This window comes from Lolium rigidum, chromosome 1 (assembly GCF_022539505.1).
Source record: "Lolium rigidum isolate FL_2022 chromosome 1, APGP_CSIRO_Lrig_0.1, whole genome shotgun sequence".
NCBI lineage: Eukaryota > Viridiplantae > Streptophyta > Magnoliopsida > Poales > Poaceae > Lolium > Lolium rigidum.
The window spans coordinates 210,593,695-210,617,955 of record NC_061508.1 but is presented as its reverse complement, the minus strand read 5'-3'; the positions used below and the strand labels follow the sequence as shown (position 1 = coordinate 210,617,955).

At 46.2% G+C, this 24,261-nt stretch overlaps 1 protein-coding gene across 1 annotated transcript; it reads right to left on the bottom strand.

Moving 5' to 3' along the window:
• Window positions 1-15,534: 15,534 nt before the first annotated feature.
• On the bottom strand, window positions 15,535-18,989 carry LOC124683059 (putative F-box/LRR-repeat protein 23). Its single transcript, XM_047217636.1, has 2 exons — window positions 18,734-18,989; window positions 15,535-16,187 (listed from the first exon to the last, which is right to left on the bottom strand). The coding sequence occupies exons 1-2, from the start codon at window positions 18,987-18,989 to the stop codon at window positions 15,535-15,537; spliced, it is 909 nt and encodes a 302-aa protein (XP_047073592.1).
• Between the last annotated feature and the right edge of the window lie 5,272 nt (window positions 18,990-24,261).

Genomic DNA, 24,261 nt, shown 5'->3' with positions numbered 1-24,261 from the left:
TATGCCTAAAAAGTCCACCTTCGAGGTTATCATCCGAACCCCTCCGAGTATTAAGTTGCTAAGCAACGAGACAATTGCATTAAGTATGGTGCGTAATGTAATCAACAACTACATCCTTAGACATAGCATCAATGTTTTATCCCTAGTGGCAACAGCACAACACAACCTTAGAACTTTCTGTCACTGTCCCGAGTGTCAATGCAGGCATGAACCCACTATCGAGCATAAGTACTCCCCCTTGGAGTTAAAAGCATCTACTTGGCCAGAGCATCTACTAGTAACGGAGAGCATGCAAGATCATAAACAACACATAAGCATAACTTTGATAATCAACATAACAAGTATTCTCTATTCATCGGATCCCAACAAACGCAACATATAGAATTACATATAGATGATCTTGATCATGATAGGCAGCTCACAAGATCCGACAATGATAGCACAATGGGGAGAAGACAACCATCTAGCTACTGCTATGGACCCATAGTCCGGGGGTAGACTACTCACTCATCACTCCGGAGGCGACCATGGCGGCGTAGAGTCCTCCGGGAGATGAATCCCCTCTCCGGCAGGGTGCCGGAGAAGCGATCCCCAGGATCCCCCGAGATGGGATCGGCGGCGACGGCGTCTCAGTAATGTTTTCCGTATCGTGGCTCTCGGTACTGGGGGTTTCGTCATGGAGGCTATTTGTAGGCGGAAGGGCAAGTCGAGAGGCGGCACGGGGGGCCCACACCACAGGGCCGCGCGGCCAAGGGGGGGGCCGCGCCGCCCTAGGGTTTGGCCACCCCGTGGCCCCTCTTCGTCTCGTCTTCGGTCTTCCGGAAGCTTCGTGAGAAAATAGGCCTCTGGGCTTTTATTTCGTCCAATTCCGAGAATATTTCTTTACTAGGATTTCTGAAACCAAAAACAGCGAGAAAACAGCCAACTGGCACTTCGGCATCTTGTTAATAGGTTAGTTCCAGAAAATGCACGAATATGATATAAAGTGTGCATAAAACATGTAGATAACATCAATAATGTGGCATGGAACACAAGAAATTATCGATACGTTGGAGACGTATCACACCTCAAGGTGAGCCTCTTGTGGCGTTCGGCAGCACTAAGCCACCGCACCTCTCCAACGGAGATTAGCACTCGGAAGAGTGTGAACTTCGGGATAAATCATCGTCTCCCGTGTGCCTCGGTTATCTCTATACCCGAGCTCTTTACTTATGCACTTTACTTTGTGATAGCCATCGTGTTTGAAGTTATATATCTTTCTATCACCTAGTTGCTTATATTGCTTAGCAAAAGTTGTTGGTGCACATAGGTGAACCATAGTATATAGGCTTTGGGTTTGACAAAGTAAACGCTAGTTTTATTCCGCATTTGTTAAGCCCATTGATGTCTACGGGAGCTTCTATTCTTGTAGACAGTGTTGGGACTCCAAGAGCAGAGGTTTGTAGAACAGCAGCAAGTTTCCCTTAAGTGGATCACCCAAGGTTTATCGAACTCAGGGAGGAAGAGGTCAAAGATATCCCTCTCATGCAACCCTGCAACCACAAAGCAAGAAGTCTCTTGTGTCCCCAACACACCTAATAGGTGCACTAGTTCGGCGAAGAGATAGTGAAATACAGGTGGTATGAATAAATATGAGCAGTAGTAACGGCGCCAGAAAAGTGCTTGTTGGCGTACGGTTGATGGTAGTAATGTTGCGAGAAGTAAAGATGCGGTAAAACGAGTAAACAAGCAGCGATAGCGATATTTAGGAACAAGGCCTAGGGATCATACTTTCACTAGTGGACACTCTCAACATTGATCACATAACAGAATAAATAGATAGATGCTAGACTCTACACTCTCTTGTTGGATGATGAACACCACTAACTGTGTAGGATTACACGAACCCTCAATGCCGGAGTTAACAAGCTCCACAATATTCATTGTTCATATTTAAATAACCTTAGAGTGCATAACAGATCAACATAACCGAACCAAGTACTAACATAGCATGCACACTGTCACCTTCACACTACGAAAGGAGGAATAGATCACATCAATACTATCATAGCAATAGTTAACTTCATAATCTACAAGAGATCACAATCATAGCCTACACCAAGTACTACACGATGCACACACTGTCACCATTACACCGTGCGGGAGGAATAAACTACTTTAATAACATCACTAGAGTAGCACACGGATAAATTGTGATACAAAACACATTGCAATCATAAAGAGATATAAATAAGCACTTCACTATGCCATTCATAACGGTGAAAAAGTATTACTGTGAAATATAGCCTAAGAGACCCACACGGTGCACACACTTGTCACCTTTACACACGTGGGACAAGGAGTCTCCGGAGATCACATAAGTAAAACCCACTTGACTAGCATAATGACATCTAGATTACAAGCATCATCATATGAATCTCAATCATGTAAGGCAGCTCATGAGATTATTGTATTGAAGCACATAGGAGAGAGATTAACCACATAGCTACCGGTACAGCCCCGAGCCTCGATGGAGAACTACTCCCTCCTCATGGGAGACAGCAGCGTTGATGGAGATGGCGGTGGTGTCGATGGAGGAGCCTTCCGGGGCACTTCCCCGTCCCGGCGGCGTGCCGGAACAGAGACTCCTGTCCCCCAGATCTTGGCTTCGCGATGGCGGCGGCTCTGGAAGGTTTCTCGTACCGTGGCTTTTCCGTCCCGAGGTTTTAGGTCAGGGACCTTTATATAGGCGAAGAGGCGGCGTCAGAGGCGACGACACAACAGGGGGGCGCGGGCCCCCCTTGGCCGCGCCGGCCTACCATCTGGTGGGCCTGTGGCCCCCCTCTGGCGACTCTCGGGTGTTCTGGAAACTTCGTGCAATCCTAAGATGCTGGGCGTTGATTTCGTCCGATTCCGAGAATATTTCCTTACTAGGATTTCTGAAACCAAAAACAGCGAGAAAACAACAAGCGGCCCTTCGGCATCTCGTCAATAGGTTAGTTCCGGAAAACGCATAAATATGACATAAAGTATGCATAAAACATGTAGATATCATCAATAATGTGGCATGGAACATAAGAAATTATCGATACGTCGGAGACGTATCAGCATCCCAAGCTTAGTTCCTGCTCATCCCGAGCAGGTAAACGATAACAAAGATAATTTCTGGAGTGACATGCCATCATAACCTTGATCATACTATTGTAAACACATGTAATGAATGCAGCGATCAAAACAACGGTAATGACATGACTAAACAAATGAATCATAAAGCAAAGACTTTTCATGAATAGTACTTTCAAGACAAGCATCAATAAGTCTTGCATAAGAGTTAACTCATAAAGCAATAAATCAAAGTAAAGGTATTGAAGCAACACAAGGGAAGATTAAGTTTCAGCGGTTGCTTTCAACATATAACATGTATATCTCATGGATAATTGTCAACATAGAGTAACATAACAAGTGCAATATGCAAGTATGTAGGAATCAATGCACAGTTCACACAAGTGTTTGCTTCTTGAGGTGGAGAGAAATAGGTGAACTGACTCAACATAAAAGTAAAAGAAAGGTCCTTCGCAGAGGAAAGCATCGATTGCTATATTTTTGCTAGAGCTTTTATTTTTAAAACAAGAAACAATTTTGTCAACGGTAGTAATAAAGCATATGTATCATGTAAATTATATCTCACAAGTTGCAAGCCTCATGCATAGTATACTAATAGTGCTTGCACCTTGTTCTAATTAGCTTGGACTACCGGGATCATCGCAATACACATGTTTTAACCAAGTGTCACAAAGGGGTACCTCCATGCCGCATGTACTAAGGTCTAAGCAGAAAGCTCGCATTTTGGATTTCTCGCTTTTGATTATTCTCAACTTAGACATCCATACCGGGACAACATGGACAACAGATAATGGACTCCTCTTTAATGCATAAGCATGTAACAACAATTAGTGTTCTCATATGAGATTGAGGATATATGTCCAAAACTGAAACTTCCACCATGATTCATGGCTTTAGTTAGCGGCCCAATGTTCTTCTCTAACAATATGCATGCTCTAACCATTAAAGTGGTAGATCTCCCTTACTTCAGACAAGACGGACATGCATAGAAACTCACATGATATTCAACAAAGAGTAGTTGATGGCGTCCCCAGAAAACATGGTTATCGCACAACAAGCAACTTAATAAGAGATAAAGTGCATAAGTACATATTCAATACCACAATAGTTTTTAAGCTATTTGTCCCATGAGCTATATATTGTAAAGGTAAAGAATGGAAATTTTAAAGGTAGCACTCAAGCAATTTACTTTGGAATGGCGGAGAAATACCATGTAGTAGGTAGGTATGGTGGACACAAATGGCATAGTGGTTGGCTCAAGGATTTTGGATGCATGAGAAGTATTCCCTCTCGATACAAGGTTTAGGCTAGCAAGGTTATTTGAAACAAACACAAGGATGAACCGGTGCAGCAAAACTCACATAAAAGACATATTGTAAACATTATAAGACTCTACACCGTCTTCCTTGTTGTTCAAACTCAATACTAGAAATTATCTAGACTTTAGAGAGACCAAATATGCAAACCAAATTTAGCAAGCTCTAGGTGTTTCTTCATTAATGGTTGCAAAGTATATGATGCAAGAGCTTAAACATGAGCACAACAATTGCCAAGTATCAAATTATTCAAGACATTGTAGAATTTACTACATGTAGCATTTCCCAATTCCAACCATATAACAATTTAACGAAGAAGATTCAACCTTCGCCATGAATACTATGAGTAAAGCCTAAGGACATATTTGTCCATATGCAACAGCGGAGCGTGTCTCTCTCTACACAGTGAATACTAGGATCCATTTTATTCAAACATAAACAAAAACAAAAATAAACCGACGCTCCAAGTAAAGCACATAAGATGTGATGGAATAAAAATATAGTTTCAGGGGAGGAACCTGATAATGTTGTCGATGAAGAAGGGGATGCCTTGGGCATCCCCAAGCTTAGACGCTTGAGTCTTCTTAAAATATGCAGGGGTGAACCACCGGGGCATCCCCAAGCTTAGAGCTTTCACTCTCCTTGATCATAGTATATCATCCTCCTCTCTTGACCCTTGAAAACTTCCTCCACACCAAACTCGAAACAAACTCATTAGAGGGTTAGTGCATAATAAAAATTCACATGTTCAGAGGTGACATAATCATTCTTAACACTTCTGGACATTGCACAAAGCTACTGGACATTAATGAAACAAAGAAATTCATCCATCATAGCAAAAGAGGTAATGCGAAATAAAAGGCAGAATCTGTCAAAACAGAACAGTCCGTAAAGACGGATTTTATTGAGGCACCAAACTTGCTCAAATGAAAATGCCCAAATTGAATGAAAGTTGCGTACGTATCTGAGGATCACGCACGTAAATTGGCATAATTTTCTGAGCTACCTACAGAGAGGCAGGTCGGAATTCGTGACAGCAAAGAAATCTGTTACTGCGCAGTAATCCAAATCTAGTATTCACTTTACTATCAAAGACTTTACTTGGCACAACAATGCAACAAAACTAAGATAAGGAGAGGTTGCTACAGTATTAACAACTTCCAAGACACAAATATAAAATAGAGGTACTGTAGCAAAATAAACACATGGGTTATCTCCCAAGAAGTTCTTTCTTTATAGCCATTAAGATGGGCTCAGCAGTTTTAATGATGCACTCGCAAGAAATAGTAGTTGAAGCAAAAGAGATCATCAAGAGGCAAATTCAAAACAAATTTAAGCCTAATATGCTTCCTATGCATAGGAATCTTGTAAATAAATAAATCCATGAAGCATAATGCAACAAGCATAGAAAGATAAAACAAGTGCAGCTTCAAGATTTTCAGCAAAAAGAGAGGTGTTTTAGTAACATGAAAATTTCTACAACCATATTTTCCTCTCTCATAATAACTTTCAGTAGCAACATGAGCAAACTCAACAATATAACTATCACATAAAGCATTCTTATCATGAGTCTCATGCATAAAATTATTACTCTCCACATAGGCATAATCAATTTTATTAGTTGTAGTGGGAGCAAATTCAACAAAGTAGCTATCATTATTATTCTCATCATCAAATATAGGAGGCATATTGTAATCATAATCAAATTTATCCTCCATAACAGGCGGTACTAAAAGACTACTATCATTATAATCATCATAAATAGGAGGCAAAACATCATCAAAGTAAATTTTCTCCTCAATGCTTGGGGGACTAAAAAGATCATGCTCATCAAAACCAGCTTCCCCAAGCTTAGAATTTTCCATATCATTAGCAACAATGGTGTTCAAAGCGTTCATACTAATATGTTCCATAGGTTTTTTAATTTTCGCATCAAACCATCCATGTCTTAAATCAGGAAATAGAATAAGAAGCTCATTGTTATCCATTATGCCAAACTAGTGTAAACAAGAAACAAAAAGATGCAATTGCAGGATCTAAAGGAAATAGCTTCGAGCACACACACAACGGCGCCAGAAAAGTACTTTACCTAGGACCGGAGTATGAGTGCCTTTTACCTTTCCTCCCCGGCAACGGCGCCAGAAAATAGCTTGATGTCTACGGGAGCTTCTATTCTTGTAGACAGTGTTGGGCCTCCAAGAGCGAGAGGTTTGTAGAACAGCAGCAAGTTTCCCTTAAGTGGATCACCCAAGGTTTATCGAACTCGGGGAGGAAGAGGTCAAAGATATCCCTCTCATGCAACCACTGCAACCACAAAGCAAGAAGTCTCTTGTGTCCCCAACACACCTAATAGGTGCACTAGTTCGGCGAAGAGATAGTGAAATACAGGTGGTATGAATAAATATGAGCAGATAGTAACGGCGCCGGAAAAGTGCTTGCTGGCGTACGGTTGATGGTAGTAATATTGCGGGAAGTAAAGATGCGGTAAAACGAGTAAACAAGCAGCGATAGCGATATTTAGGAACAAGGCCTAGGGATCATACTTTCACTAGTGGACACTCTCAACATTGATCACATAACAGAATAAATAGATAGATGCTAGACTCTACACTCTCTTGTTGGATGATGAACACCACTAAGCGTGTAGGATTACACGAACCCTCAAAGCCGGAGTTAACAAGCTCCACAATATTCAATGTTCATATTTAAATAACCTTAGAGTGCATAACAGATCAACATAACCGAACCAAGTACTAACATAGCATGCACACTGTCACATTCACACTACGAAAGGAGGAATATATCACATCAATACTATCATAGCAATAGTTAACTTCATAATCTACAAGAGATCACAATCATAGCCTACGCCAAGTACTACACGATGCACACACTTGTCACCATTACACCGTGCGGGAGGAATAAACTACTTTAATAACATCACTAGAGTAGCACACAGATAAATTGTGATACAAAACACATTGCAATCATAAAGAGATATAAATAAGCACTTCACTATGCCATTCATAACGGTGAATAAGTATTCGTGAAATATAGCGTAAGAGACCCACACGGTGCACACACTGTCACCTTTACACACGTGGGACAAGGAGTCGCCGGAGATCACATAAGTAAAACCCACTTGACTAGCATAATGACATCTAGATTACAAGCATCATCATATGAATCTCAATCATGTAAGGCAGCTCATGAGATTATTGTATTGAAGCACATAGGAGAGAGATTAACCACATAGCTACCGGTACAGCCCCGAGCCTCGATGGAGAACTACTCCCTCCTCATGGGAGACAACAGCGTTGATGGAGATGGAGGGGCCTTCCGGGGGCACTTCCCCGTCCCGGCGGCGTGCCGGAACAGAGACTCCTGTCCCCCAGATCTTGGCTTCGCGATGGCGGCGGCTCTGGAAGGTTTCTCGTACCGTGGCTTTTCCGTCCCGAGGTTTTAGGTCAGGTACCTTTATATAGGCGAAGAGGCGGCGTCAGAAGGTCAACGAGGCGACGACACAACAGGGGGGCGCGGGCCCCCCCTTGGCCGCGCCGGCCTACCATCTGGTGGGCCTGTGGCCCCCCTCTGGCGACTCTCGGGTGTTCTGGAAACTTCGTGCAATCCTAAGATGCTGGGCGTTGATTTCGTCCGATTCCGAGAATATTTCCTTACTAGGATTTCTGAAACCAAAAACAGCAGAAAACAGCAACTGGCCCTTCGGCATCTCGTCAATAGGTTAGTTCCGGAAAACGCATAAATATGACATAAAGTATGCATAAAACATGTAGATATCATCAATAATGTGGCATGGAACATAAGAAATTATCGATACGTCGGAGACGTATCACCCATCTCGTAAAAGTTTTAAACCGCCTATTCACCCCCATCTAGGCGACATCCGTGTCCTTTCAATTGAGTCGCGCTAGTTTGTTCAGTCGCAAGAGGAGTGGGGGGACTTGAAGAACGAAGTTACTCTACTCAAGAATCTGCAAAGAACACAAGGACAAGTGAAGAGGGCTAAGAAACGGGAATGGGAGGCAGAAAGAAAGGCTTTGGAGGCTAAGAAGCTATCTACTCCAAGTGAACTTTGCAATCAAGGATAAGCTCAAGAGGATCAGAGCTATTTGTGATGAGTGATGAATGTGTTCTAGATGCACTGTAGGAGATCCTGCGAAAGGTGGATCTAGGGAGAATTTGTAATGTACCCTAAGTAGAATTTGTAATGTATCCTAAGTACCACTCGTAATGTACTCAATTTGAACTGCTACTTGTGTTGTTTCTGACTGAACTAGGCTGATGATTATAACCGGGGATCATAGTACGAGGAGATGAATGACCAGAACCTATGGCATGACTAAACATGACCATGCCATTGGTTCTGATGAAACATCTCCTCCATATGTCCTCATAGTATGAGGCCTCTGCTACCTTGCTTTGCATGTTTTTGCTTCGTCAGTTCTGCATTAGCCAATGATTGAACAATGGCACAACGGAAGGCAGGGTGCTGCCCTCAAACTTAGTCATGTGTGCCATATTACTTGCACACTAGACTTAGTTTGCGGACAGTCCCTTTGCCTGCCGTGTGATCCTATATATGAGGCCTCCTTTTATTTGTCTACTGCATTGGCCAATGATTGAACAATGGCACAATGGAAGGCAAGGTTCTGCCTTCAAACTTAGTCATGTGTGCTAGTTTCCCTGCACACTAGACTTAGTTTGGGAACAGTCCCTCTGCCTGCCAAGTGACCAAATGTATGAGGCCTCATTTGCGTTGGCCAATGATTCAACGAAGGCACAATGGAAGGCTAGGTGGTGGCATCAAACTTAGTCATGTGTGCTAGTTTCCCTGCACACTAGACTTAGTTTGGGGACAGTCCCTCTGCCTGCCATGTGACCAAATGTATGAGACCTCATTTGCGTTGGCCAATGATTCAACAAAGGCACAATGGAAGGCTAGGTGGTGGCATCAAACTTAGTCATGTGTGCTAGTTTCCCTGCACACTAAACTTAGTTTGGGGACAGTCCCTCTGCCTGCCATGTGACCAAATGTATGAGGCCTCATTTGCGTTGGCCAATTATTCAACAAAGGCACAATGAAAGGCTAGGTGGTGGCATCAAACTTAGTCATGTGTGCCACAGTCCTTGCACACTACACTTAGTTTGTGGCCACTCCCTATGTCTGCACGTGGGAGGCAATGTACGAGGCCTTACTAATGTTATCAGTATCCGTTTTCATCTAAACTACTTGTGAGCAGACACACCTCTAATGGCATGTGTTCTTGTGGCAGACTGAGAAGATCATGCTTGGGTCACCTGTTGTGGTTCCCGGCGAGGGACTAGCCCTAACCAGCGCATTATCTTCAAGCCCACCTCCGGCCGACTCTTGATCCCTCAAGATTTCGTCAAGTGGTTCGGAGAAATCCCTTCCAACATCATCGTCACAACCAACACTAGATGCAACTGGAGGATGTCTACGAGGAGAGAAGCCAATGACGCATTCATCGACCAGGGGTGGGCGGCCTTCGCCTTCGCCATCGCCCATCAGCTCAAGGTAGGCCAGTTCCTCACCTTCAAGAAGGTGAGTACAGTGTGGTCATCTTCGACCACACCTGCACTGAGGTGATGAGCAGGTTCCCGTACCATGGCGATGCCACCAGGTGTGTCATTTTCGAAAATCATATCTGAAGCTTACCTGGTTGTGTGTCGTTGCTACCATGTCATGTCTAATTGATGTTCGTGTCAAGTGTGCTGAACTATGATCGTGTCTGCTCTGTCCTGAACTATGATCGTGTGTGAACAATGGTGTGTCGTGAACTTGTGTCGTCTATGATCAGTGCTAAGTTTGCGTGTGCTTGCATTATTGTGTTCTTGCTTCAGCTGCTGATCACTGGTAACCTCACCACTGAAGGAAAGAGGTAACCAGAAGCAGATTTTGGGTTGCAACCAAACAACATGGACGCCGTTCTAGGCTACTACTAGGCCTGGAAACCGACCTACCAAACGGGCAGAGCCCAAATCTCCACGGGGCCAAAAAAACTCTGTGCAGGCCACCAAACAACGTGTTTTTTTAGCCCATGGCCCGGTGGGACACGCAGGGGCCTTCTTCCCACTGCGCGCCACTGGTGCAGGAAATTGATGCAGGCTAACAAACGCGCACTACATGTTTCTCACAAGCCTCATGGCCCATGCATTTATTATTTACCGTGACCATTGTGTCCATGAAGGTGTCATGTGATGTACTATCACTTTCACTACGGGAAGACAAGACTTTGCCGTGCAACTATTTGCACGACAAAGGGTCCTATATGCAGGGCAACGGCTTTGCCATGCGACACCGCACGGAAAAGGTTGAACGGCAATGCTATTGACCGTGTGTCAAACATGTTTTATCTAAAAAAAAGACCCCAAACTGACCGGTATGGGATTTGAACCTAGGACGCAAAGTAGGGAAAGCATGAAACCTTGTCACTGGGCTAAGTTTTCATTTGTTGATAACTATACCACGCCACGCCTTTTGAGCTAAGAAGAAATCCAGTTTTTACATCTTTACCGTGCGCTTAAACTAGGCAAAGGCTTCTTTGCCGCGTTTGTTAAAAACACTAGGCAAATGCTTGCTTTGCCGTGCGTTTGTTAAAAACACTAGGCAAAGACGTGCACGGCGATCCTTTTGTGCTTTGCCGTGTTTGGCGGCTTTGCCGTCGACATTTTCTTTACCGTGCGTCCTGAGGGGTCTTTGCCATCCAGAGGTCTTTACCCTACGTTTTCTTCATTCTTTGCCATACGGTCATTCTTTACCGTGCAGTTCCATGCCATCGCACGGTAAAAACTTCTTTGCCGTGCGCAGGCGCATGGCAAAGACACGGCGCACGGCAGTGCTTTTTTTTTTTCCGTAGTGTTTGTACTGGTGCTGGCCTCCCGCATGTGTGTGCTTGCAGGTCTGTCCCGGATACAAAGGGGCCTTGTGGCCTTTGGAGATGCGGCGGACCTCTGGTAGCTTCAGTGTGGAAGTTCCTACTTTCTATAGTTTGCTTGTCTAGGTGATGATAGCGAGCCGGTGTTCTCGCGTTGGAATAAGTCATGCCACTTTGAGCTTGCTCCAGCATCAACGAGGAGCGTGTGAAGGTTTCACTTCATCGGATGTTGTTGGAATCTTTGTGAATTGTTCAGGATTTAATGCTCTTTGTATATGACTCGTCTGTAATGTTCTCCTTGCATCTTAACATACGTGTGTGGTGTTTTTTTTAACAACAACTAAAATACTTGAGAGGAGGAGGCGGCTCAAAAATCCATCTAGGGTTTCGTCCCTCTCGTCGGCGACGCTGCCGGTCCGCTCCGCCTCCGGTGGCCTTGGGGCCTTGGAGGTGTGGCGGACCGGCGGCCTCTCGCCGGCGGGAAGGTTTCAGTTCTTCGTTTAGTTTGTTCTCGGTGTTTTCTTCGGGATGATGAGTCGGCGGCTACTTCCTGAAGTCAGAATAAGGTCCTCCCCGTCCTATCCTCGCTCCGGTGGTGCATCTAGTGTCGTCGGAGGGCGTGTATAGTTGTGTGTCCGGTGGATCTCCTGCGATCCGGTCGTCTTTCGTGTTCGATGGTGTGGTTTCAGGTCAGTCTCTTCCGATCTACGGTTGTCATCATTGGCGATGATTGCTGCTCTGGTGCGCTAGTCCTTTGGGGCCTTAGCACAACGACTTCCCGTCTGTCTACTATAACAAGCTCTACTACGACATGCTTTGCCCGACTCCGGTGATGGAGGGGCGAGGACGGCGGTGCGCCTTCAGCTCGTGCTAGTGTCTGTAGTCGTCGCTAGGTGGTCCAATGACCTATTTGTAATTTTTATTACTTTTTGACATCTTTATATTACTGTTGATGATTATTAATAGATCGGTGGAATTTCGCAAAAATAGACATACGTGTGTTTTTTAGATGCTGAGATGCAACGACCACACAGATTGCTTGGCGCACAAGGACTCCACAAACAGCTTTCATCCCCGGGCATTCGATGCGCTCCAAACAGGGTAGAGACGTTACGCTGACTTTTTATCTCTTCAATCCATTGCCATATCGTGGCAGATTTCGTCTAACTATATATATACGTACACGGTACACGTAACAAAATCTCAGAGAAAACATAATCTGCTCATGGGATCTAAGAAGAGGAAAGCCAGCGCCCTAACCGACCAGGCCGTGTCTTCTTCTTCCCGCCGCTCCCGGCGGCGGCGTCGCCACCGCAGAAAGGATCATCCTACTTCGCGGCGAAAGCGGCGATCTGTGTGGAGAGACTGGGCGGCGCTGCCTGGCAATGTCCTGTGTGCGATCCTCGGCCGTCTTCAGACCGACATCCTCCGCGGGACAGGTGCAGGGCTCGCGTGCGCGTCGTGGCGGCGCGCAGCCGTCGAGGATCCGCTGCTCTGGCGGCGCATCGACCTCGCTGACACCGACGGTGACAAGGAAAAAGAACCGCCAGCGTGGTGGAGGGCGATGGCGCGCACGGCCGTGGACAGGAGCGCCGGGCAGTGCGAGTCCTTCCGCGGCCGCGTCGACGGCGATTTTATGCTCTACCTTGCCAAGCGGTACGTATATAAAGGCTCATCTGATCAGATCTGCAGCCCATCGGCCATCGATCTATTCATCTATCTCTCGACTCTCGTATGCACCGTACCCTAACTGAGCACCATACTGATACTACGTGCGTGCAGAGCGCCTTCGCTAAGGATCCTCCATGTGACACGCCTGTCTGTGGTGCCCGGCCAAACACTCATCGCGCGGGCGATGGAGAAGCTCCCCATGTTGGAGCAGCTCGTGGTATCGAATGGTTTATTCGAGAAGCCCCTGTTGTGCGCCGTCCTTGACCACTGCCCACGTCTCCACCTGCTCGACGCCCGCGGCTGTACCACCTTTACTACGACTGGCAAGAGGCTTGTGGCTAGGTGCGAGAGCAGGATCAAGAATCTCTGGCTGCCGCGGCTGCCGCCCGGTTGTTCGTGCTGCAGGCGAAGAGCTCAGAAAATTGCCGACGAAGAAGATAAATGAAATTAGGGCAGCAGATTGATATGATGCCAAGGCCCCATTAATAGTTAATTTCGGTGTCAGTTTTGTTTCCAGATACATTAGCTATTATTTAGTTTAGCTGCTCTTTGTGTTTTCCATATAAACTGTAGTCCCTCCATCTCACAAAAAATGTTTTAGATTTGTCTAAATTTGAAAGTATCTAGACACTATGTCATTTGTAGTGGAAAGGCAGTCAATCTTCATCAAATTCATGTATGAAGGCTTTGTCAGCTTGATGTGGCTTTTCGTCATTTCTTCGAAATATGCTTTCCCCCCGCTTTATAAATTAAGCCACAACGGCCAAACTGATACAAGGTGGAGCGGCGAAACTCTTACAAAGTAGATCCATGAAAAGAACAAAAAAGAACACGGAAAACCAAAACTTGCCACCGAAGACATTGAAACGAGACCGAGTCAATTCGGGTCCACGACAAGCCCCAAGAGGGGAACGACACACTGCGCCACCTCCGTTGAGACCACGAGGTCTAGGGTTTTCACCCCGAAGCCGTATCGTGGGGAGGATACTCGCAACGACTCCCAAGAGGGGTACGACACCCGCATGCACCACCATCGTTGGCGTAGAGGCGCTAAGCTTTTGCCCAGAAACATCTTCCAAAGCCGAAGCGCCGTCAACACCAGGATCCCCGACCGTCCGCTCCACGCTATCCCCATGACCGAAGAGTGAGACCATCACCACTAGCACGTTGCTCGTTGTAGAGCCATCCACGCAGTCCAACTTCCGAGGCCACCACCCCGACATCCCCCAAACTCAAGCCCATGACTTGACCAACACACCGCAATCCAGTGGGTTTGAAAGGGTAGGACGACACCATAGACAACAGACACTAGGACAAACGGCAGCCCAGGGCCGATATCCTCCCTCCACCACCTGAGATGCTCGTTGTCCAGACGCAGGCCGATTAGGCCTAGATAAGGCTCGGCCACCTGCCAGGCCCCAATCAGGCCGCATTAGCCGTGCCGCCGCGGTGCTGCGCGTAGGCCGCCGCTGCCATCCACCTGCTGATCCGTGCCAGACCGATTATTGCCACCACCGACCGAAACTGCCATGTGCTAGCCAGTCGTCATGAGCAGCGTCACCGCTGCCTCACTTCTTGCCTGATGCCCCGGCCGAGGCCGCGCACCATCGCAAAGGAATACCACCACCGCAATGCTCCGGGACAGAGCCACGCCGTTACCGACGCCGCAACATCGCCCGTCAAACCGGTCACTTTGTCGTCATCCAAGAAATCGCCTCCTCAGGCCACCAAGACCATCACCACGTCCCTCCCGGACGAAAGTGAGGGGCCATGCTGCCGGGAGCAGCCTGGGAGGATCCCCCACCGACGCTGACCCCACCGAGGCCCGCTTGGCCCAAGACAAGGCCCGTATGGCCTAGATCGAGACCTGCAGGGACAAAGCTATTCCTACATCCAAAGGCAGATCGAATGTAATCAATGTCAAGCAACACCACCTGACGTTGGTGCCCTCCATCATTCATTACATCCCACATACGATTCTTGTTGACATGGCGCGCCTCCTTCAGCCTTACCGCGCCACCGAGCCGTCATCACCCAAGCCAACGATCACATCTATGAGGAAACAAGCTGCAAGAGGGACCCCGCCTCCGTTGTCAGCCTCATGCCTCTACTCTTAATAATACAAATTTATTCTATAGATGCTGATATTTTGCTATGTATTCGGTCAAACTTTACAAAATTCGATTTTGATTAAACTCAGAATACAAGGTAATTATGAACGGATGGAGTATACTCCTTACTTTCTCACAGTAGCTTGTACATTATAAATATGTAGTTTCGGAGCAAAAATACTAAAAATCTAAGATCCCGTCCCAGATTACAATAAGGATCTACATCTGCAGGTGGAGATTTACTCGTCGATCTTAGGGAATGAAAACTAGACATTTACTCAATCGATTTTGGTTATGGACTTATGGTTCACTCTATGTAATATTGTTGCCTATGCCAAAGATAATATGCAAGGCTATGGTGGTTGATGAGAAAACTGTTGGCTACATGGACACGAGCATACACGAAGATTCTTCCCATTACAGAAATGTGCGCATGCTCCTAGGAAGCACCTTCTCGTATTTGTCGAGGTCGGCCTCGTAACGTGAAGGACCAGAGTAATCATCGTCGGAGTTCTCTGACAATGACTCCCAAAGGTATGTGTCGTACGGACTGTCGTAGTCTATTTCTTTGCAAGCGAACCTAGGGCTTCCAACCTTGAAGTCGCAATCATCCATCGAGTCTCGAGGAAGTCGCACCGTCTTAATACGGGCGCACTTCTCTCGCAGCAGCGTGCCCTCATCATCGTCTACACTGTCCATGTCGATGTTGAAGCAATGGCGTAGGTCAAGTGACTCCAGGTGCGGGCAGTTCTCCAAGATTGCTGCCAGCCCTTTGTTGGTGAGGTCGTTGGCAATGAGCTGCAATGAGCGCAGCTCATGCATAGTTGCAATACCCTCGGCATCAAGGTCCTTGGGGATGATCCATCGCCGTTCATGGAAGTAATGTTTGTTCGTTCGGAAATGCTTCAGCTGTGGGCATGCTCGCTGAAGAATCTCGTGCACCGTAGTCCTTATTAGCTCTGGACACTGCGACAGCTCGAGCTCCTCGAGTAGATGAAACCTTGTTAATTGCTCTTCAAGCCCATCAAGTGAAATGGCACAAGAAATGAGGCGAAGGCTCTTCAAAAGGGAGCCCTGCAAAGATTAAACACACGTCTAATTCTAGGAAACCAACAATATATAGTAGCATTGAAAATGTTCCGACATTAAAAAAACAGTGAAGTATATAGCTTGTTTGATAAATACGGTCGCTAAAATAAAACAATATTCAACAGAAGGAATAAAGATAAGGCATTGCGAAGAATGAAAGCATTTTCTCACAGATCTATGCTTGGACAATGTTTATCTATAAATTTAGAAGTTCAATTTATTGTCAGATGGTTGCTGAAACAGAAAATCGTCAGCAATGACTTTGTCCCATGCACAAGACCTCCAGTGCATGGAAACATTCTGTTTTGTTGCCACATATCAATAAGTTTGAAACTTTTGAAACAAAACGAAACTTAAAAAAACTCAGTGCACGAATCGCAAAGAAAAATAGTTGGGGAATCTGGCGGCATAAACGCGCACGGGCGCTCACAGTTGTATGCCAATGTGGCTAAAGTGTAGTTGGCTAGTTGCATTAATCTGATGATCTCTTGTGTAAGTTCAACTAAGTAATTTCTTGAAATAGGCTTTCGCCCTGCTACAATAATATAACAACCAACCAATACAACGAGCAAGCTAGGGCTGCAGCACAACCAAGCTCAAAAGAAAAAAAGAAAGGGAAAGAAACTAATACCGACAGCGGCAGATCGACGAAAACGAGGACGACCATCAACCGATGAGCCCTACGGAGAAGTACCACCACGTTCCTAGCACACCGAAACATCTCATACAAAGCAACACCTTCAACAAGGGAACGACGACGACGCCGCTGCTACCCGGACTATTCTTAGGGTTTCTCCTGGTACACGGAAGGGGTTGGGGAGGAGGTACATCTGACGCCCTCTATGAAGGCAAGGAGGCACCCGCAGGTGTCACCGCATTGGTGTCGGACATGCCGACAAGGAATTCTCCCGACCACCACACCCACCACTGAGACGCTCCGGCGTGCTCCCTCTTACATGCTGCCCACCAGCACACGCCACCACAATCTTGTAGCCATCCTCGCCATTTCACTGTGGTCACTGGAACAGTGCCTAGAGGAAGAGAATGGATGCAACAGGGATGGGGTAGCAACACCGCAAATGCGCGGGAGGGAACTACCTCCACCGCCTTTGTGGTAGTCGACCGGACATGGCAATGAGGGCAAACCAGGCCCAAACCTGGCCCGACCGGGCCCAAACTAACCTGCAAAGCCCCCTGCCAAGCCGCAGCAGGCCGGCCGAAATGCCGCACCACCCAACCACCGCTGTCGCGCCTTCTCCGCCTCGAGGCTGTCGACACGCCTGACGCAGGACGCCCAGCCCCTCCAGTGCCCGATCTCGGCCTAGATCTAGGTAGAGCAGGCCTGCCATCTCGCCGCCCGCCTGCGTAGCTCCGCCGCACCTCCTCCCACCCGACGCACGGGTTCCACGCCGCCGCGCCAGACCACCGCCTGCCGAAGTTCACCGCCGCCAACCCGAGATCCCCACGCCCCCTACCGTGTCGCGGGTAGAGTCATCCCCGCACCACCGGCACCACAGGGGCAAGGCCGACAACGCACGCCGACAGCGAGAGGGGAGAGCAGGAGAGAAGGCCTAGGGGTGGCCGGGGGAGGGCGCGGCCCGGCCGCTGTGGGGAGGTGGTGCGGGTTGCGGGGGGGGGGGGGGGGGTCACCTCAACTAAGTAATTAAAGTCTATATTTCAAGCATAGATTGACAAACAAATTTTGAGTTAGCTCCAGATCCTATCTCTCTTAACTTTGAACACATCTCTGAAGTTCACTCTATCCAAGAGTTGCCAAATATAGTTTCAGAAAAAATAGACACCAAATATAGTTTCAGACATAGTTATCTTTGCTCTCTGAATTCTAAACAATTGCAAATTTCAGAAACAACTATAATGGTGGCAGGTGAACACGGAATTTTTTGTGATGATCTAGAATATGTATTTCGGTATACTACTACCTTTTAAGCTACAGAAGACTAAAAATGTAGAAATCATTAACTAACTAGGTAGTGTGCAGTAGAATATATATTTAGATACCCTTCTATGTTGTAGCTTAAGAACCATGTTCTGTTAAATACTTCTTGAGAGCATGTATTTTATTTCAGGGACAACTCTTGAGACCATGGGACTGTATATATCCTCTTAACACCCTAATTACAATTTACAAGTTGTTACATGGTCGAGGTACTCCAAGGCTACTATGAGCCAACTAAACTATAGAAAGAATATTTAGCGCAAGAGATAGTGTTTCCTTTCTTTAAGAAACATAATTTTCTGGAAAATATATAAATGTTATCTGTAATAGTTTGAAGGTAAACTGCAATTAACAACATATGTAACCAAGAAAACAATCCATAAAAGATTTAGACGAGACACAAAAATAAACCTATGTCAGTTTAAAAACCACAATATACTATTCATTGGAATTAAAACCAAGTCGACCACCACTAAGTCACTAACAGTAGGTTCAAGACCTAATCAAACAAACACGTTAAAATTATCTTCAGGGAGTTTGTAGATGCTTACTGCTCGCTGAGGTACAAGAGGAATCCGTCGTCGCCAGCGTACTCGCCACAGAATGCCTCGCATTGCCCCTGGCTGCGTTGGACGGCGGCGCAGGCCATCCCCTGGCGGTTGAGCCTGAAGGCGAGCTCGGCGTTGCCGCGCATGACGATGCGGCGCCACAGCACGGGCTCATCCCGCGCGGCGCGGCGCCAAGAGCGGCACACCTGGTCAGCCCCCATGAGGATGTCGATGTGCTCCAGCTTCTGGAAGACTGCCAAGATCGAGTCCAGCGGCATGTCCGCCCAGTTCCTCGGACTCTCCTCCTCCGCTGCAACCTTGGCCGTTGCCTTCTTGCGGCTGCGCCGATGGCGGGCGCCACGGCGGCGAGAAGGGGAGGGCATGGCGTGGCGTGGTGTTCTTTGGGACTTGAGAGCGTTATGGCTCCATATATGAGATCAGAGATTTCTGGGCGGCCGGTGCGTGCGGCGGTGCCCCGGACTGGCTGTTGAGATCGCCGAAGACTATTTCTACGAGGGCGATGAGTTTGATATCTTTAATTGTTATAGAGGTGGTATATATCACCATCACCATCACCACTACTAATAAAATTAAGGTCCAGAGGCGGGCAGATCCATAAAATCTAGACCATCTAAGATCTAACCCTCATCGAACGGTCTATTTTCGACTTCTTCATTGTCCGACGCCGTTTCAATCCCACGATAAACGCCAGTATCCCTAATAACCTCCTTTTTCCCGAACCACCCGTGCGCACGATGCGAGGACCCCGCCGCCATGCCTACTCCGCCTCGCCCACTGTGCCGCGTCCACACAAACAAGCGTCGCCGCCGGCGCCGGCGAGGCCGACACAAACAAGCACCTACGCTATTTTCTTGTGCCAGGACGGAAGCAAAACGTTGTACCTGCCACCGCCGTTAGGTACCTAGCCGGGGGAGCCGCACTAGACGCCGACGCGCGCTGCGGGAGACGCACCATCCACTGCTCGCCTTGCTCTTTGGCTGCCATCCCCACTTCCCCAGGTCCAGGCCGTCGACCCCTCTTTCCCTTGTTGATTACAGTTGCTATTTCCTTCTTTTGTTCATGGCCACGATAAGTTTTGACTCTAATTATTTTCTTCGGAAGTTCTGGCTCTTTAATTATTTTCTACGGAAGTTCTGGCTCTGTAATCTTGTTGGTGGGCGATCTGTTTGTCGTTTTCAGATGGCACTTACGACGGGGAATTAATGGGGAGGGGGACGAGGAGACGCCCCGGCGGCGCGCTCTCAAGCATGATGAGGAGGCGCTCGCAGGCGGCAGCGAGTGACTGTGCACCAGTTCTCAAAGGCAAATCGAGCCGTTCTTTGCCCGTTCGCTGTAGAGGACGGTCGGCTCACCCTCCTGTCTTCTCCTTCCGCTCTCAGGTGCAAGACGGCTATGGGTGTCTCAGTGGTTAGGGACACGCTCATGGCCGTGGACTATATCGCGTTCGAATGTGACCGCTCAGCTTCAATGTTTCTCATTGCAAATCACATGCATCGATCCTACGATCCATCCACTATCCAAATGTTTTATTGCAAATCACAGTGCTCATCTTACTTAAATCTGAATAAGTGTGAATATGTGTTATTCTTTGTCAAGCATATTATTTCACCATTGCTTAAGTTAATTCATTGGCTGCCATTGCCCATTGCTATTATTTCTAGAGACTATGGAACATGTTTCTCTAAACTTAAATAATAAATACGCTTATAATGCATTCTGTGCACCAAATCTTGCAAGTTATCTTGTCATTTGTAGTACAGGCCGGGGGATTGACATGCTACTTGTTTCTTATTAAAGCATCAGATTAACCTGTGTGTCACATGAATTCATTTTATTTTGTGTTCTTTACGATGCGATGATTAAACAATATTCATGTAATGATTTAATTATATGGATATGGAACTCTATTGCATTCCACTAATATTTATTCTGCTTTTTTGAACTGAATTTCAGGTATGAAGAGTAAATTCGATATCTGCGAAGTTTTGTCCAGTTGTCTTAGAACCTTAGGTTCGTCTTTGCCATTCAAGTTTAAAAATGTATGTTGAATGTACAGTGTGAAAAGTAAGGCCTGCATGTGCCTAGGTATGCCTCTCGCCACAAGCATGACAGAATGTCCGCATGCACCTGGTAATCGCACACCAAGTGATATTTTACTTTACTACTAGTATTCAGTAAGTATTAACATTGAACTAATTTTATCTACATATTCATATTGCAGAATCTTTATGAGTCAGATTTGTAGACCATGGTCAAAATTGGATGGTGTAGAAGGCGGAATCTTCTCTGTTATATTCTTAAATTTTAGAGCATTAATGACTGGTAATAGTGTTGTTATTTATCATCTTCTTACTCAGCGTATAAGCTTATAAATTTGGGTCATGTTTATTAAAATATATACTGTTCATGATAATTTTGGATTTATCTAACTTAATCATGTGTTTTTCTGAACTTTGGTTCCAGGTTTATTCACTAATTTGAAGTACATGAGGCCTAAGTGACTGGCTTTCATCCGTTAGGTGTCTTCCTTTTGTTACTGAATTGAGCAATATTTTGAGGCCAACGGAACCATTAGGTTCATGTGAAAGCTCAATTCCTCTGTTTTACTTTTCCCAACTTTTTTCACATCATCGATATCCATGTTTTCATGTCATCCTCGCAATGTGTTTGACCTGATGCATTTGTAGATCATGATGGAGGGGTGCATGCATGGGGAGCTGGACAAGGTGTACAACAGAGGTAGTCAAGGACGCAAGGTCTACATACTCCTCTGCTATGGCTAATACTCCGTAATTTCCAGGTATGCACGATTGCAGCCTGCTGTCTACTCTATTGATGATGCTATGTCTAACTATGTTGAAGACCCCTTCCAAATTATCATTTTATTAATTGTATTTTATGTCCACGCTAAAGGACTTGAAATGATTCTGATTTAGAAATTTATATGGTAAAAAGATTAATGCACAAGGTTTGTCCCTCCTAAAATTTGGAATTATGAGAATGGATGAAACATACACGCAATTAAATTATTTATTTTTATATTTTACTGTAAGATGAATCAAATAAATTATGGAGCCTAGCTACATGAATGTGGTACGGCATTGCCATTTGTAATGCACGAGAATGACCAAGGTACTGATACTATCATAACTTTGGTTACTAAAACATATGTATGTTGTTGTGATGAATTTATTGGCCAAAATGCGCATTGCACGTGACCCTAGGTTTGGATTAGAAATAGGAAGACCTTAGGATGAAATTCCGTCTTATCTATTTAATCCATTTTCTATTGAAAAGAAATGTTTGCAAATTGGTTTCTTGTATTCTCACCTATTTCATCTTCAAAACAAATCTTCATCCTTTAGACGTCCAACCTTTGAAGACCTCAAGGAAGTGGAAGAGAAGCTAGAAGCACCCAAGATGGAAATAGAGTAGACCACCACTTTCTCTCCTTTATCAGACCAACGATATCTTAAAAATGCAATTATCATACCAAATTATGGTATGACCATACTAGTTTGTTAGTGTTTAAAAATAATTGCTTGCGTGATTTTGAGGATTGCTTATATGCTTGTGTTGTGCGAGGGTAGGAAATTTTATTTCTCCTTACCTCTAGTCTAATTCTATTCTTACCTCTCAAACCCCACAGCATGCCGCCCCGCCCGAGCGTCCAGCTCCCGCACGCGCCGCCATGAGACTTCATCTCCACCCTCCCTGTACGTGTGCACGAGGCGCACCTCTGCACGCACAGCGGCCACCACCTTCCCCACCTCGCCCACGACCTCCCTCGTCTCTCCCTCTCCCGTCCGAGACCACCCCCATAAAGAGCCCGGCCTCCTCTCCCTTTTTCCCCTCCTTTTCCCTCTCAAACACGCCGCCAGGCTCGCAAAATTTCTCGCCGGAGTTCACCTCGCCGCGCCGCCTCCAGCCGGCCATTGCCGCCGGCCGGGACCTCCCCAAGTCGCGTTGCGGCCAACATCTGCACCATGGCGACACCCCGCACGTTGAACGCCCCTTCCCCGCCACCGGGAACTGCTGCAGCGCCGGCGAGCCACCTCGCCGCCGGCCACGTCAGCCGCCACCTCGCCGCCACGCGTACGCCACGTGAGCTCCCCTTTCTTTCTCTTTTTCTTCTTTCCAATTCCAGAAAATAATCCAACGGTTTATAGAGGCTGTTCCGCGCGAAGGGGTACGCACCATTAGGATTGCGCCATGTGTCAGGGACACCCCCTAGATTTCGTTTTAACATCAATTCGATAGTCCGCGCATTGCAAAATTCACAACCAGAGCTCCACTTGTCCTAAAATTACAAACTTTATACCGTTGGAATCCTAAAAATATAAGGAACACTATGAACCAATAAAATGTGGACTTACAGAAGTTCGAGATTCATCCATATTTAAATGCCTAATCGGAGTACTTCACCCATAAAATAAGATCTACATACCCTTTTCGGTTGATTCCTTTTGAATATGCTTGCAAATCTTACCCAGTACCAAAATCATCATCTGTCTACTGTACCAAAACACCTTTTTCAATTAATGGTACTTACCCTTCGCTAGTGCGACATAGATGGTTCACAATAATTCAACCAACCATAAAACTTGAACATGTCATCATGCATATAGTGTCAACCAGAGAACAATAAATGGTTTACTTGTGTAAATATCATATGCATCTCATGTCTATGGTTGTGCATTTGTGTTTTGCATTGTGTTTATGGTGCTTGTAGATTGAGACTGTGACAGCTGCAACCGTTGTGACTGCAAAGATTGCAACTCCTCCCTTTGAGAAAGGCAAGTGACACACACCAAAAGTCCCAGTTTTAATTCTTGCACCGTAGTGTTTTTATAGTAGACATGTCTAGGGTTTATGCTTTTGCATGCTATTAAATCCTAGTAGTTTAGCTACACCACTCCTAGACTCCCTTAACCGCCATTAAATTTAGTTGTTACCTGCTACGCCATGGAAAAAGGTTTCGATAGAGGTTAAGGAAAAACAACTAAGTTTAATGAGTCACCTGGGTGAATGGTGGAGTTATGGACAGGGTGGCTGTATCAGGGGGCAAGACCGTGGTGCTAGTGCACACTTGCAGAAAGTCACCCAGGCTTAAAGAGATTATAGACAACCTTGCTCATTAGCTTTCCGTACAACCACATGCTACTATGGCTCTGGCTTGACACAGTATGTTGTATGAACCCGGATCCTAGGGGTCAGGTGGTGGTAGAGGGATATTGTAGGTGGAACGGGGCCCTTAGGGAATGGTTCGGGTGATTCCGCACAGAAGGTCTCGGCCACGGTCTACACCTATCCTTGAGCAAAATGTGCAGCGAGGTAGAAGGATTGACCTGGCCATGTGGGTAAAGGTGTACAACCTCTCGAGAGTGTAAAATCTAAGTACTTAGCCGAGTCCGGACAGTCTGGCTCTCTATTTGCCGGACTGTCCAGCGTCTTATTTTTTTTGGCACCCATGGGCTGACCCAATCGCGAATTGATAGGGCCTTCATCGTCGGACAAGCTATGTCGTTG